This window comes from Cheilinus undulatus, linkage group 21, assembly GCF_018320785.1.
Source record: "Cheilinus undulatus linkage group 21, ASM1832078v1, whole genome shotgun sequence".
Classification (NCBI taxonomy): Eukaryota; Metazoa; Chordata; class Actinopteri; order Labriformes; family Labridae; genus Cheilinus; species Cheilinus undulatus.
This window is the reverse complement of record NC_054885.1, coordinates 23,339,878-23,353,117: the sequence shown is the minus strand read 5'-3', so window position 1 is coordinate 23,353,117 and position 13,240 is coordinate 23,339,878. Positions and strand designations below refer to the sequence as shown.

At 38.2% G+C, this 13,240-nt stretch overlaps 1 protein-coding gene across 2 annotated transcripts; it reads left to right on the top strand.

Moving 5' to 3' along the window:
- The first annotated feature begins 9,580 nt into the window (after positions 1-9,580).
- Positions 9,581-12,896, top strand: tac4 (tachykinin precursor 4). Of its 2 annotated transcripts, none has more exons than XM_041778226.1 (5): positions 9,581-9,811; positions 11,361-11,457; positions 11,650-11,678; positions 11,787-11,840; positions 12,014-12,896. In XM_041778226.1, the coding sequence occupies exons 1-4, from the start codon at positions 9,692-9,694 to the stop codon at positions 11,832-11,834; spliced, it is 294 nt and encodes a 97-aa protein (XP_041634160.1). In that variant the 5' UTR covers positions 9,581-9,691; the 3' UTR covers positions 11,835-11,840; positions 12,014-12,896. The 2 variants fall into 2 exon arrangements, with proteins under 2 accessions (XP_041634160.1, XP_041634159.1); XM_041778225.1 differs by having other exon boundaries at positions 11,646-11,678.
- The last annotated feature ends 344 nt before the right edge of the window (positions 12,897-13,240 follow it).

Genomic DNA, 13,240 nt, shown 5'->3' with positions numbered 1-13,240 from the left:
ATGCTCTTCAAGCTGTTTTTCATTGTTATGACAAACTTTGGTTCCCCAGTCAAGACTTTGGTGTGTTTGGTGAGCTAATATTTTTCATGAAATGGTAAAATGTCTCAGTTTCAACATTTGATATGCTTTTTATCTTCTATTGTGAATATAAATATTGTTTAATGAAATTTGCAAATCATGCATTTTATACTTATTTATATTTTAAACAGAGCCCAAACGTGTTTGGAATTGGCATATATTTGATGGTTTAAAAGTTGTGTTTATCTGTTTCACCTCTGTGAAAATCATTATCATGCCCTTTGAAGTTACAACTTTTCTACAGCAATGTTAACCAAGCATAATGCTGATGGAGAATCGTGTTAGTAAAAAACTTTTTTTTTATCGTGACATTCCTTCTTAGAAAAACAACTTTTAAAAAACTGCAATGTAATGTGGTGGCAAATTTGTCAGTTATTTGTCATACATTCAGGCCTGCCCACAGATTTGGCTGGGCCCCTGAAAACCCCAGTGAATGGGCCTCATTGGTTGGGATTTATAAATGATATTAGTGTAATCAGTAGCATTCGTGCTCATGTCCTGACTAACAGTTACACCATTTTGAAGCTGGAAAGTTTGTCAAGTTACTGTTAAGTTCTGATGTTCAAAATTATTTCTCATGCCACTTTTTAACCCCCACTACCCCCAGAAGGATAAGGGGGATATAAAATAAATGGATGGATGGACTTTTTAACCACTGTTTAGCACTGTTTCTGCCAATTTGTTTCCCTATGAAACCAATTTTACCACTTTTATCCAAATTGTACTGCTTTTCTTACCATTTTAACCTATTTTACCCACCCACTTAAAACCCATCGAGCCACCGAAATTCTATTTCTGCCATTTTTTACTGCTTTTCACCATTTTCCCACCCATGTTTGCCCCTTTTTTGCCTTTCATAACCCATATTTGCCACTTTTGGCTTATTTTGGTCTATTTCTGCCAATTGGCCCGATTTTTGGCACTATTTACCCACTTTTCACATCTTATTTCTGCCCTTTTTTTGCTACTTTCAATCCATTTCTGCAAATTTTCACATTTATTTTGCAAAAGTTAATTTTTCCCCTTATTTATATCCCTTCCACTTTATTTTCTGGTTTCCTGACATTACATTTTGAAAGAGACCAGTTGTACAAAAGCATAAATAAATAGAATTCACTTTTGTTGCTTTGATAAGAGTAGTTGTTATTCAGGTTGAATATAAAATATAGCTATCAAAGACTAGCTATACAATGGACCATGATTTTCCTGAAAGCTCCCCCCTTTAGCCTCCCTCATAGGCGGTCTTGCATATGTTTATGGTAAAATAGTTAAAGCCCCTGGTTAAGAGTGATTTTTATTTCAATAATATAATTATATATTAAAAAAAAAAAAATATATATATATATATATATATATATATATATTCACACACACACACAGTATATACACACTATATTGCCAAAAGTATTCGCTGAACGGCCTTGACTCACATGTGAAGTGACATCCCATTCTTAATCCATAGGGTTTAATATGACCAGCTCCTGAAAAACAACCCGACACCATATTCCCCCCTCCACCAAACTTTACACTTGGCACAATGACAAGTACTGTTCTCCTGGCAACTGCCAAACCCAGACTCGTCCATCAGATTGCCAGATGGAGAAGCCCGATTCTTCACTCCAATGAATGCGTCTTCTCTGCTAGAGTCCAATGGTGGCGTGCTTTACACCACCGCATCCGACGCTTTGCATTGCACTTGGTGATGTATGGCTGGGATGCAGCTGCTCAGCCATGGAAACCCATTCCATGAAGCTCTCTACGCATTGTATTTGAGCTAATCTGAAGGCCACATGAAGTTTGGAGGTCTGTAGCAATTGACTGCAGAAAGTTGGCGACCTCTGTGGTCTATGTGCCTCAGCAGCTGCTGACCCCGCTCTGTCATTTTACGTGGCCTACCACTTCGTGGCTGAGTTGCTATCGTTCCCAGTGGCTTCCACTTTGTTATAATACCACTGACAGTTGACTGTGGAATATTTAGGAGGGAGGAAATTTCATGACTGACTTGTTGCACAGGTGGCATCCTATCACAGTACCAAGCTGGAGTTCACTGAGCTCCTGAGAGTGACCCATTCTTTCACAAATGTTTGTATAAACAGCCTACATGCCTAGGTGCTTGATTTTATACACCTGTGGCTATGGAAGTGATTGGAACACCTGATTTCAATTATTTGGATGGGTGAGTGAATACTTTTGGCAATATAGTGTATATGTATAAATTTCACAAATATACACAACAGAGGATGTCAGCTTGACATTCAGTCTGGAGAATTGCAGCTCCATGAAGCAGCTGTCTGGCAAAGTGGAATATACAGTATTTTGAAGAGCTTGGTGAGTGAACACTTTATCACATTATGTCAAATAAGTGGGGAATCCAGTAGGGCACTTTATCACATTATAGTTCACCAGGCATAGTCTATTGTCTCCCAATTAGAAGGTCAGGGGTTCAATCCCCAGCTCCTGCAGCCACATGTTGATGTGTCTGTGTGCAAGACACTTTGGGGTGTAAATGTGGGTGAAAGGGAATAGCCACTATTGATGGACCTTTCATAGCAGCCTCTGCCATCAGTGTGTGAATGTGGAGTGAGTGTTTTGGTGTGTGACCTGCAGTGTAACAGTACTTTGAGTAGTCAGATGATTAAAAAAACACTTAAAATAGATAGCCATCAGATGTGCTTGTGTAATCTAAAGTGAGAAGTTGGCCTTCAAAAACAGCAATTGAACATTAATTATTCATTTGATATAATTTCAAAGCCATATAGACCAGTGATAGATGAGAACAGAGAACAAGACAGGTGTTAAACAACTACAAATAAAGACAAAATAAATGTCCAGTCATTCGGCAGCAAGAATTTAATGTGCACTTTGTCTGTGTTTTTTATTTAATTGCATTTTTTTTTTTACATCTCTGTCTTCTGGGTTCCATCATTGTGGTTTAACATGATCCTAATGAGGCTAAAAAGCATTCTGGTTTTTATTGGCTCATCTGCTCCTTCAGAGCAACAGGACACGGTTGGAAAAACAACACTGAACTTGATCTTAAATTTAAGTCTATTAGTGCTCTGGCGCAGCTTACCAGCTGTGTTGTCTTAACTTATCCCTGAAGAAAGTGCTGGTAGCTGGAGTGATTTCTTTTATTTTGTTTGGCTAAAGCTGCCTTCTTGATTGTATACCGGAATAAAGCTTTGCTTTATGTATTCCCAAAATAATATCAGTGGTATTAAAGAATTTAGATGTGAGGGTTTGGGGTTAGAAATGACATTTTCCAGACTGTTAGCCATCAGACAGAGAACAGTTGTTAATTGTATATCTACTAGAGCTTATACAGCACTTTTTGAGTTGTCCAACTACTCAAAGTGTTACTCTGAAGTTTACACCCAAAAGCACACTAAAAGGGAAGGCTACTATGTGGCCATCAGTATGAATTAATCCCATACATGCACATTACACCACTGATGCAGCAGTGGGAGCAACTTGTGGCTTAGTGTCTTATCCAAGGACACATCGACATGAGACTGCAGGGGCTGAGAACTTCCAGTTTAGGGACGAACAACCCCTTCATACTGATCCACAGTCACCTCAAGTAGTGCTGTTTACATTTTGATTGATTGATTGCACTGACATTATACAAATGAATGTACATGTTCTAAATGTCAGTTTCTACACTGTGAGTCATGTAGTCATCATGGTACAATGGTTAAACATAACTGAGGTAATGACCGTGCATCAGTCCAGTGGATCAAGGTGGGCGGTCCCCAGTACTAGGGTCAGCACAAGTGTCTGATTGAAACAAAGACAAAATAAAACACAGATAGTGGCCTATAAATAAAGTGTCAGTTGGTTCAACCATAATTTTACTGAAACATAGTAAGTACTGGTGCAAAGCCTGATCCTTATCTGATAACCATCAACTGGATTGATTGGCACATAAGGAAATAAAAATCTTAAATATCCCTCCATGTATGGTAAATGTTTAAGTGGAAAATGTTGTTTTAGTTCAGCTCACTCTACCAGGAGTTGTATTTGCTCTGATATTTTTTTTCTATTAAAAATGTAATTTAGACTTTTGATTGGGTGGGCAAAAGCACAAGGTTGTGTGGGCTATGCTTGTGATAAAAGCTGATTTGCACATTTTAGCATGTATCAAAGATAAACACTTTATCTAATTATGTAATATAATAAACATGAGGGAATGTTAAAATGTCATTAGCAGTTAAGCTCAAAGCACCACTGTCTACACTCAGGACTCAGAGTGGCCAGCATGCCTGCAGGCTCCTGGCATCTCTCAGTCTGCATTCTTGTCTCAACTTCTATCCTTGTGAAGTGCCACTACGACTCTCTGGCAGCCATACAGTTGCTGTCAGAAATCTGCCTCAATACACAAGTTGGCATTAATTAAGAACAGTTAAATTACTGTTAGAGTTTGTGACACACTTGCTTGAGGATGCATCAGTGGTAATTTGTATACATCTGAATATTTGAACATTCATATGGTGATCCGGGGTGGATGCCAACAGTAGCAAGGTTTTATTTTTATTTCAAATTTTCATGAGCTATTGCATCACATATTTTTACATCTACAAATATTTAAGATGATAATTCAGCTATGTGGACCTTAAATATTTGCAGTTTTCTGAAACTGAATGGTGAATTGTCTGGTTAGGGTTAGCCAATTTTTTTTTAGAGTTGTGCAGAACACTGCCACATACAGAGAAGAAACACTTTGTTTTAATGAAGTCTTGAACTAAAGTGTTTCAGGATGATGCCCTGTCTTAGATTCTCTATTACTGCTGATTGTCAAAAGGAAACTGATTGCAGCAAGTATTTGTCAGAGGACCTCCAGACAAGACAGAAACTCATGTTATTATCAGCAGATAAAAGAAGTGAGGAATAATCAGTGGTCAGCTTTGGTTTTTATAGTTTTGATAGCATTGTTTGATTGAGAGCAAACTGCATGACCCTGAATTAGAAAGACACTGATTAGCCTTTGTTGCCTGATTACAGACACCTCAAAGCATCATTCCACTTATGCAGTAGTTGAACTTAAAAGATGATCCTGTGTTTTCATGTTTCATTCAGTCAGTATGTGAAGTTTCCAACAGGCTGTAAGACGGTTTCTTTGATAACAACCGAGAGCCTGAAAAATATCTTGAAAAGATCATACCCTAATCTATGGCTGATATGTTATGACATAATGGCAGACTTAAAAAAAGTCTGATGCTATGAACAGACTGCCACAGAGTGCCACCTATTATTCATACAAACAAAAGAGCATACAGTGGTGAGTGGACAAAGAGAGGGATCCTGTTTACCAAGGGACTGCACTTCACTACTTGCATCCATACTGTGCATTCATGTTATATCTTCAGAGATGACCTGATATCGGGACTCATGCATGCCTCTTATGCAAACAACAGCCCACACATCCATTGAAGACACTCGCAATAAAAATTAATGGGGCCTAATTAGCCATGAGCCAAGAGGGAGCAGGGCCTCTTTAACAGGTTTTCTCCCTAATTTTGTCCTAAACCTGCTTTAATGTGACACAATGATATACTTTTGTAATTTCAGGGTACTGGTAACTGAAATAACATAGTAAAGATGACAAGTTATGAGATGAGTATAAGCCATTTAGCTGGCTCTTTTTGTGAGTGATGAGCTCTAGCTCTCATTGTAGAGGTTGTTTCCATTTTTTTTTTGTTGTGTTTGGATATATTTAAAAGAAGGCAGAAAGGTTATTTAACTGAGCTGAGCATAACTAAATAATCTGGATATCTAAAAAGAGCCACAATTCCCTCCAAGTGAGATAGATGGACATAATTAAAGCCATGCTTTTCATGTACTAGTGTAAAATCACAGATCATACCACTTGTTGCTACTTGTATAGCTGCCTAGTTTGTCCTTTCAGTTTCTATTTCTATAACTGTTTCTCATGATCAAAGTTTTCATACTCCTAAAGTGGTATGTAAAAATAAATAATTCTATCCTTCATTGCTTTCTCTAATTATTAGATTATAAACTAGTTGCATGAATTCCTGGCCCACCTGCAGCCATTTGGCCACACATTTTAAAAGACTTAATTGAACTGTCTTGGTTGACACAAATACAGAACTGCTGGTCATCAGATCATCAGAAAGGGGCATTTGATTGGACACTTGAACCATGCCATTATCAGTCTGACATATGCAGAACTATTTAGGTTGTTCACTGAGGTGTTACTAAAGATGTGTGCATGTGTATGTGTTAGATCCACTGCTGTGAATTATACTCCAACCTTCTGTGTTTCTGCATCCATTTGGCACCCAAGTCTATTTTCTCCATCCATCTTTAGCCCTGACTCCCAGTACACCAGGAGGAATTGAGTCTGTTTGATTAGCTTGAAAATCACCTTCATAAAGCTTTGGAATCATTAAATGTGATACTTGGGCAGCTGTGGGCATGCAGACAAAAAAAACCATGGAGGAAGGAGAAAGGTTTTTTACTTTTACATTGCATTGATTTTGTTTATTACAAGCTAAGGGTGAAAGGCTAAAATACTCTAGGTAGCTAAATCATATTGTGTTATTCTCAAGTTTAAGTCACATACAAAAAGGGTATCATTATCAACCATAACCACCTCCTGCACTGTTACTTTCGCTGTGATATGGTCTTCTGCTTCATGGCTGAGTTGCTGTTATTCCTAAATGCTTCCACGTTCTAATATCACTTCCAGCAGAGATGAAATTTCACAAACTCTCATTGTAAAGGTGGCATCCTTCACAGTATCACGCTTAAAGTCACTGAGCTCTTCAGAACAACCCATTATGTATCACAAATGGAGAATGCATGGCTAGGTGCTTAATGTTATACACTTGTGGCAACAGGTCTGATTGAAACACCTGAATTCAATAATTAACAGGTGAGGCCAAATAAGTTTGTCCATATAGTGTAGCACTGGTAAAAGTAGCATCTGTAACATTAGTATTGGTAACATGGTAGCATTAGCATCAGTACATTATGTTGTGAAATGTTACGTTTGAACTGAGGCCAGTCTTTCCTTAAAAATTCCATCTTACAATGGTTTTCAACCTGAATTATGACACTTCTTTAACCTAACACGCCAGGTGGATGTGTTTCACACATCCATCTGTTAATAGACAGTGTTTGGAAAACGGCAGAGCCTTTGAAAAAAAAAAAAAACCTCGGAGGGTGATTGGATCAACATTCTGTCCATCGCATCTTTACACCAATCAGAGCAACAAAACATGTGACATCGTAGACCCAAATTGAAGTGCGCTGCTACCGACGAGTAAACCCCAGAGAGCTGCTTAACACGAACCATGGTGACTGTAGACATGTCAGTACACGACTTTTGTCGTTTTTGAAAAGAAAACAACTCACTACTGTTCTTTGTTCTTCTTTTAATGAAGAAATGTCAAGCTCTGATAAAACTGGCGCTTCAGTAGCATCCACACTAATGTCTTCTGCCATGATTGCACAGGCCTCTTCTCACAGCTTGCATACGCAGGACTCTGCCCCGCCCGAAACAACTGCCCCTCGTTGCTGATTGGTCCTGTCACTTTCTAACCGGGTCCAAACAGTTCATACGGGAGCTTTGCAAGATGGATTTGCCAGTGAGAAACACAGAAATGGGCAAATTCATCTGCTTTGCAAGGTTAACACTTCTTAGGAACCCAGCATATCTGATTCTACAGCATTTTAGCTGCCTACCAAGGAAATCAGGCTGCAATATAAGTGGCCTGGACTGTTAGCCTTTAAACTGATAACTAATGCTAAGTGGCTGTAAGCTAAATGCTAGCAAACACAGAGATATTAGGGTCATTTTATCCTGTTTACAAGGCTATCGTTAGCATGTTCATGTTTGCTAACAAAAAACAACTTAAGTTAACTGTTTGTTCATAAACGAATTACTAGTATATCATATTTTTTATTTTGTTTGATATTTCAAGTGCTAGTCCTTGTCAAGATTTTTGCACAGCACTTATTTTAGTACAGGTATTTAGGATTGCCTGGTGTTATCTTGCTTTAGCATTTAGCAAACAGCTGCGTTAGCACTGACTTTTCTTGCTAACATTAACATTAACTTAAAGTAGGAGATTATCCATTTGCTCAGTAGCTTATTGTGCTACACTATCAAAACAAAGTCAGAATTGGCTGGATGCTAACATTAGCTGATTTTGAATTTTGTAGCTCATTGAGTTAGCAGGTTTAGGCTATGTGGCCCTCTTACCATCCAGATTTTTAGAGTTCAGCCTCTTCAGCTGCTGATCAGCTGAGTTGCAGTGAAATTGTAACAATTTCTTCCTATTCCCCATGTTCATACATTTATCATCCTGTGTCACAGCAGACCCATATTGTCCTGATATCCGTATTGGGGCCTCCTCACCTTAATGTGACTTTAGAATGGATGCCAAATGAGTATGGTCAGCTGTTAATGCAGCAGATATTCTTATTTAAGATAACCAATTGTAGCAGTTATGAATCATGCTGTTCTTCTCTCTTGGAATTGGACTAAACGTTTAGTTTGCCGGTGACCTCTTGAAATGATTTAATGCTAATATCTCAAAACCAAAGTGGAAATAAGAAAACACTGTTTAGGGGAAAAACAGCATCCAACCTGTAATAATCTTATCCTTTATGTTTACTTCCTTTGATGACTTTATTTCTTTCTGACAATTTCTAGTTTGATTACTGGGATTAAGTTGAAATCTATTTGGCTCTCTGACTAATTTTACACCAGTCTGGAATACAACAGAAATGCCTTAAGTGCCTTTAGTGATAAGTCTGCTACTTTTCCCCCACACTGTTCTCACAAATTTCTGAATTCTTGTTTGAGGCTGTTTTACCAGAGATTATTTAAAGCATAAATTCATCCCACCGCTGGCCAAAACACCTGCGGAGTCACACAAACAAACCATGAATATCACAGCTGAAAATCAGATTGCACCTGCACAAGGTGACAGAAGCTATAAAGATGATCCAAAACAAGATTGGGAGCTGGTTCAGCTTTGAAGGCAGGCCTGAAATTGGAAATATAACCATGTCAATATTATTAGTTTTTGTGGTTTACGGTATTTTCCTCTTCAACCTTCAAAACAAAGGATGTCAGCTTCTGCCTGTGGCCCTTTTCTTGTTTCTTTGTGTTCACTGAGCTGACACTTACACACACAGTGCCAGCCAAACATTTCTTTTCACTCAGTTTCTTCAGTGCTCCACAGTTAGTCTGTAGATAAAATTAAAAGCATAGGTGAGTAACAGACATTAACATGATCAACACACGCATTCTTCACAGTTTGAGGAGTGGTCATCTGTGTTTGGATAAGGTGAAGTTTATTCTCTATCTACGCACATCACCTCTGAGTCAGACGGGGGAGGGGGGTTGGGGGGCGACCTGCAGGGTAAACTTACGCTAATATGAGACAGGAGGAGGAGGAGGGGCAGGCAGAGGGACTTTATAAAAGCGCACCGAGACCTTCACCTAGGACGCACAACGTGTGGAGCAAAACTCACTTCAACACACTGGTTCGAAGTACTTTTATCGCTGTATGCAACCAAATCAAGGACATTTTTCTTGAACACTTGAAGCCGTCGTTGTTTTTGGTGCTCTTACGTGACGATGGAGGCTCTGAAGTTTGGAGCTGTGCTGGTGGTGGTCGTGTTCGTGCAGGTTTTCGGCGCGCTGGGGACCTCGCTCTCTAGCGAAGATGACGAGATGTGGACAGCGGACAACTGGCAGGTAAATACAAGATAGAGGTGGATTAGGGGACCCTTTATCGATATGTTTTCTTTTGTTGTTTCTTTTTTAAGTTCTAGTCGACAGCTTGGTACGTTGAATTTCTTGAGAAAGAAATCTGAGGACAAATGTACTTTTTGTGTCTTTGAGTGGCTAAAAATCAAATCATTTCACACGTACATACTGACAGTGCAGACTGAATTATAATTTAAGAATTTAAGGTTTTTCAGCAGCATTTTGCTGTTTTCCATCAACCTTTCAACACCAACAGAGTTCAGCTGAGGTATTTGTTAATTCTTAAATAAAAACTAAGCAACTCCATTCATGCTGCCCTCTAATGTTTCCCCCTGTACTCTTAACAGTAAGCTGACCCTCTCAATTCAGCCCCAAGGACAGCGACACTCTGCCATCAATCAATTCACAGCTGCAGAGCATCTTGGGGAAAAGAGCACAAACTACTAGGATGATTAAGAGTCAAGCTACAAGAATGTCTATTTTCTACTTCAGCGTTGATAGTGAGCAAGCAAACGGGGTGAAACAGGTATAACAATAGCTGTCATATATATTTTTATAAATAGATAAACAGGGTTAATGGGTTGCAAACAAAGAAGTCAACTGAGTAGTCTTCAGGGTGGTAACACAGACCAATTGACTTTCAATTTGTTATAATAACAGGCTTTCTGTATCAAAGACAGACATGATAAAGTAAGCATGTAACAGACGTCATGAAGTGCTTCACAGCAGAAAATTTAAAAATGCAAACAGAGGCATTGACAGACAAGACCTTTACACAAAAGTGGCCATGGATAAACAAAATAAGTTTTAAATATGACTATGCTTAAAAATGACCTCTTGTGAAAATCCCATTTGGTGTTATTGTGATGATATTGTATGCAGTATGCTGGGAATAAAATCACCACCTGCTAGTTAGCTGTGGGTGTGAAACTTCCAGGAAACCTACAGGTTTTTAGTATGAAAATAATACTATACTAATATGATTCTTACAGGAGGGAGTTTATGGTTACATAATAAGTTCCATTTTTACTCTCTGAGTGATAATAACTCAGCATTTTGATATCCAAAGTGAATACGGATTGATGGTCTTCTTTGAAATATAATTCCACAACTTGATAGTGCTTATGATGATATATTATTGACTGATGATAAATTCTATCATCCACTTGAGAAATTCAACTGCAAATAATGGAGTGACATATCAAACCTGGACAGTGCCTGCAGGTTCAACCTGAATGTACTGGAGCCTATGAGGCAAAACACAGTGTACTGAAGGTATTCAGATCATCAGCAGCTGCTTCTTATTGTTAATTACACCTAGGAGAGACTCAAACAGTTATGCCGCATTTGTACCAGAAAAAACGCTGCCCTTTTTACATTAAGTGTCCTCATTGGTTTGAGCTGATTTAAATAGCACCATTCTCTCCATCAGACAGCAGGTCCATGATGATTTACAGGAGAAATAACAGCTTTCCTCTATCAAATCAGCAATGACTCACATGTGCTTTCCCTTGCATGTGTGTGTGTGTGCACACAGGGCTTCCCGCTCGAGAAAGATTTCACAATGCACCTGGCAGACATCATCAAGAGGTCCAAGTCACATCAATTCCACGGCCTGATGGGTAGAAGCTCGGGTAATTAATCAACTTAATTATTCTTGATTTTTAGTTCATGATGACAGTATTGTTTTTGTCTCCAAAGTGAATTCATGTTAATGTTCTTCCTTGCTTATACCTACAGAACACAGACAGACACCCATGGTTTCCCTATTTTACCCTTACTTACCACACAATTAAACATTTTTCTTCCTCCTTTATTTCAGGCAGGTCTCAGCCTGTCAGACTGGGCAGGAAAAGTGAGTATAATGACACCACAGGGGAGCTGTGAATATTCAGGCTATAACCATTTAAAAATAATACGGTTAGATTTGACCATCATCTCTATTGTCTGTTGTCTGTTTCAGGAAACAAAGGAGAGATGTTTGTTGGACTTATGGGCAAAAGGAATATAGGAGAAGGTATGTGAAATAACTCTTAAACTTGCTTATGTAGGAATTTAAAATCTATAATTCCCAATTCTATTTCTTTGTTTTCATTTTCACCTTTAAAATAACAATTCTGACACAAGTCATCCTGCTTAAAATGCCAAGCCTGGGTCAGCTTCTTACATCTCTATTTCTCTCTTTTTCAGATATGGAAGAGGAATGGCAATCTGACTCATACTAAAGAGGAAAAAACTAAGCTAAAGAGATCTTTAATTATTAATTTAATTTTTGATTATTGTGTCATATTCTGTCCTTTGTTGTGGATTAACAGGACAGTGGTACATGGTCTGCAAAGGACAGAATTGCACTTTTGCTGCTTTAAGTCATCACCCATGCATCATTCTGTGAAAAAAAATGCCATTAACATTACTGACAATGTTTAGTTTTAGTCCAAACCTTATGCACATACAGTATATCTTTCAAGAGAGGTTGCTTTATTTGGTTATTTTCATGAATGCTGAAAACACAAGTTTAGTGTATATTCATATTGTTTTAGCTCTGTTATAGTAAAATAAGATGCTTAGATTGTGTGCTGTTTTTGGCACCCCCTCTGGCCAAAGTGGTACATCTGAATTCTTTCTTATCTGCCCTACACATGTGTTGAAGTCACTGAATTCATTCTACTTTCTTTTATGAGTTGCATGTATCACTTCTCAAAATTCCTTGTGGTGGAAAATGTGAAAGAGGCTGTCTGCAGCCAATTGTCAATCACTTCCTCTGACAACTCCCCAGTGATTTAAGGCATTGAAATCTCCTCAATGAAGTAATCAATCTGGGCACTGATGTCTTCTTTGCTTTTGTGGCTCATTAAAAGGCACCTTTGTTATTTCAGTGTGTTTCCTAACCAGTTTAAACTCCTCACTGGATAGAATGGAATTGTCATCTGGATGTATAAGCATGACAAAATATTTACATTACTGCTTATCAAGGTATATTTTTGCACTGTATGGAGAACTCTTGCTGTAATAGCGCCATGGTGATGCTGTAATTGAATGTTGCAACTGAAGTAATAAAAACATATTTTGTTCACACGTTGTTCACTTTGACTGTCTTGAGATTGCTTGACACCTGTACCTATGATATAAATGTATTTATTAGAATAAACCTCAGGAAACACTTCAGCACATTAAAACTGAAGTGGCCTGTACAATCAATGTAAAGAATGAGTGGATCTAAATAAGTCATCATAAATAAATCATAAAAGGGTAAAGTGAAAGCATTATTGAAAGCAACAGCATTCAACCTCAAAGTAAGACTACAGAGTATTTTTAAAGATACCAAATGAGGACATAGATCTAGTAGAAACTGGCAGCTTTTTTTTTTTTTTGCCAACAGATTTTTTTTTACACATAAGGGGCAGAAAATGGAAGCTC

What these genes read in the sequence shown, in the direction of transcription:
- tac4 (XM_041778225.1), top strand. Translation starts at nt 9,692, where the DNA reads ATGGAGGCTCTGAAGTTTGGAGCTGTGCTGGTGGTGGTCGTGTTCGTG. An exon ending in CCTGATGGGTAGAAGCTCGG is followed by an intron (nt 11,458 to 11,645) that starts GTAATTAATCAA and finishes CCTTTATTTCAG; the next exon opens with GCAGGTCTCAGCCTGTCAGA. An exon ending in TGTCAGACTGGGCAGGAAAA is followed by an intron (nt 11,679 to 11,786) that starts GTGAGTATAATG and finishes TGTCTGTTTCAG; the next exon opens with GAAACAAAGGAGAGATGTTT.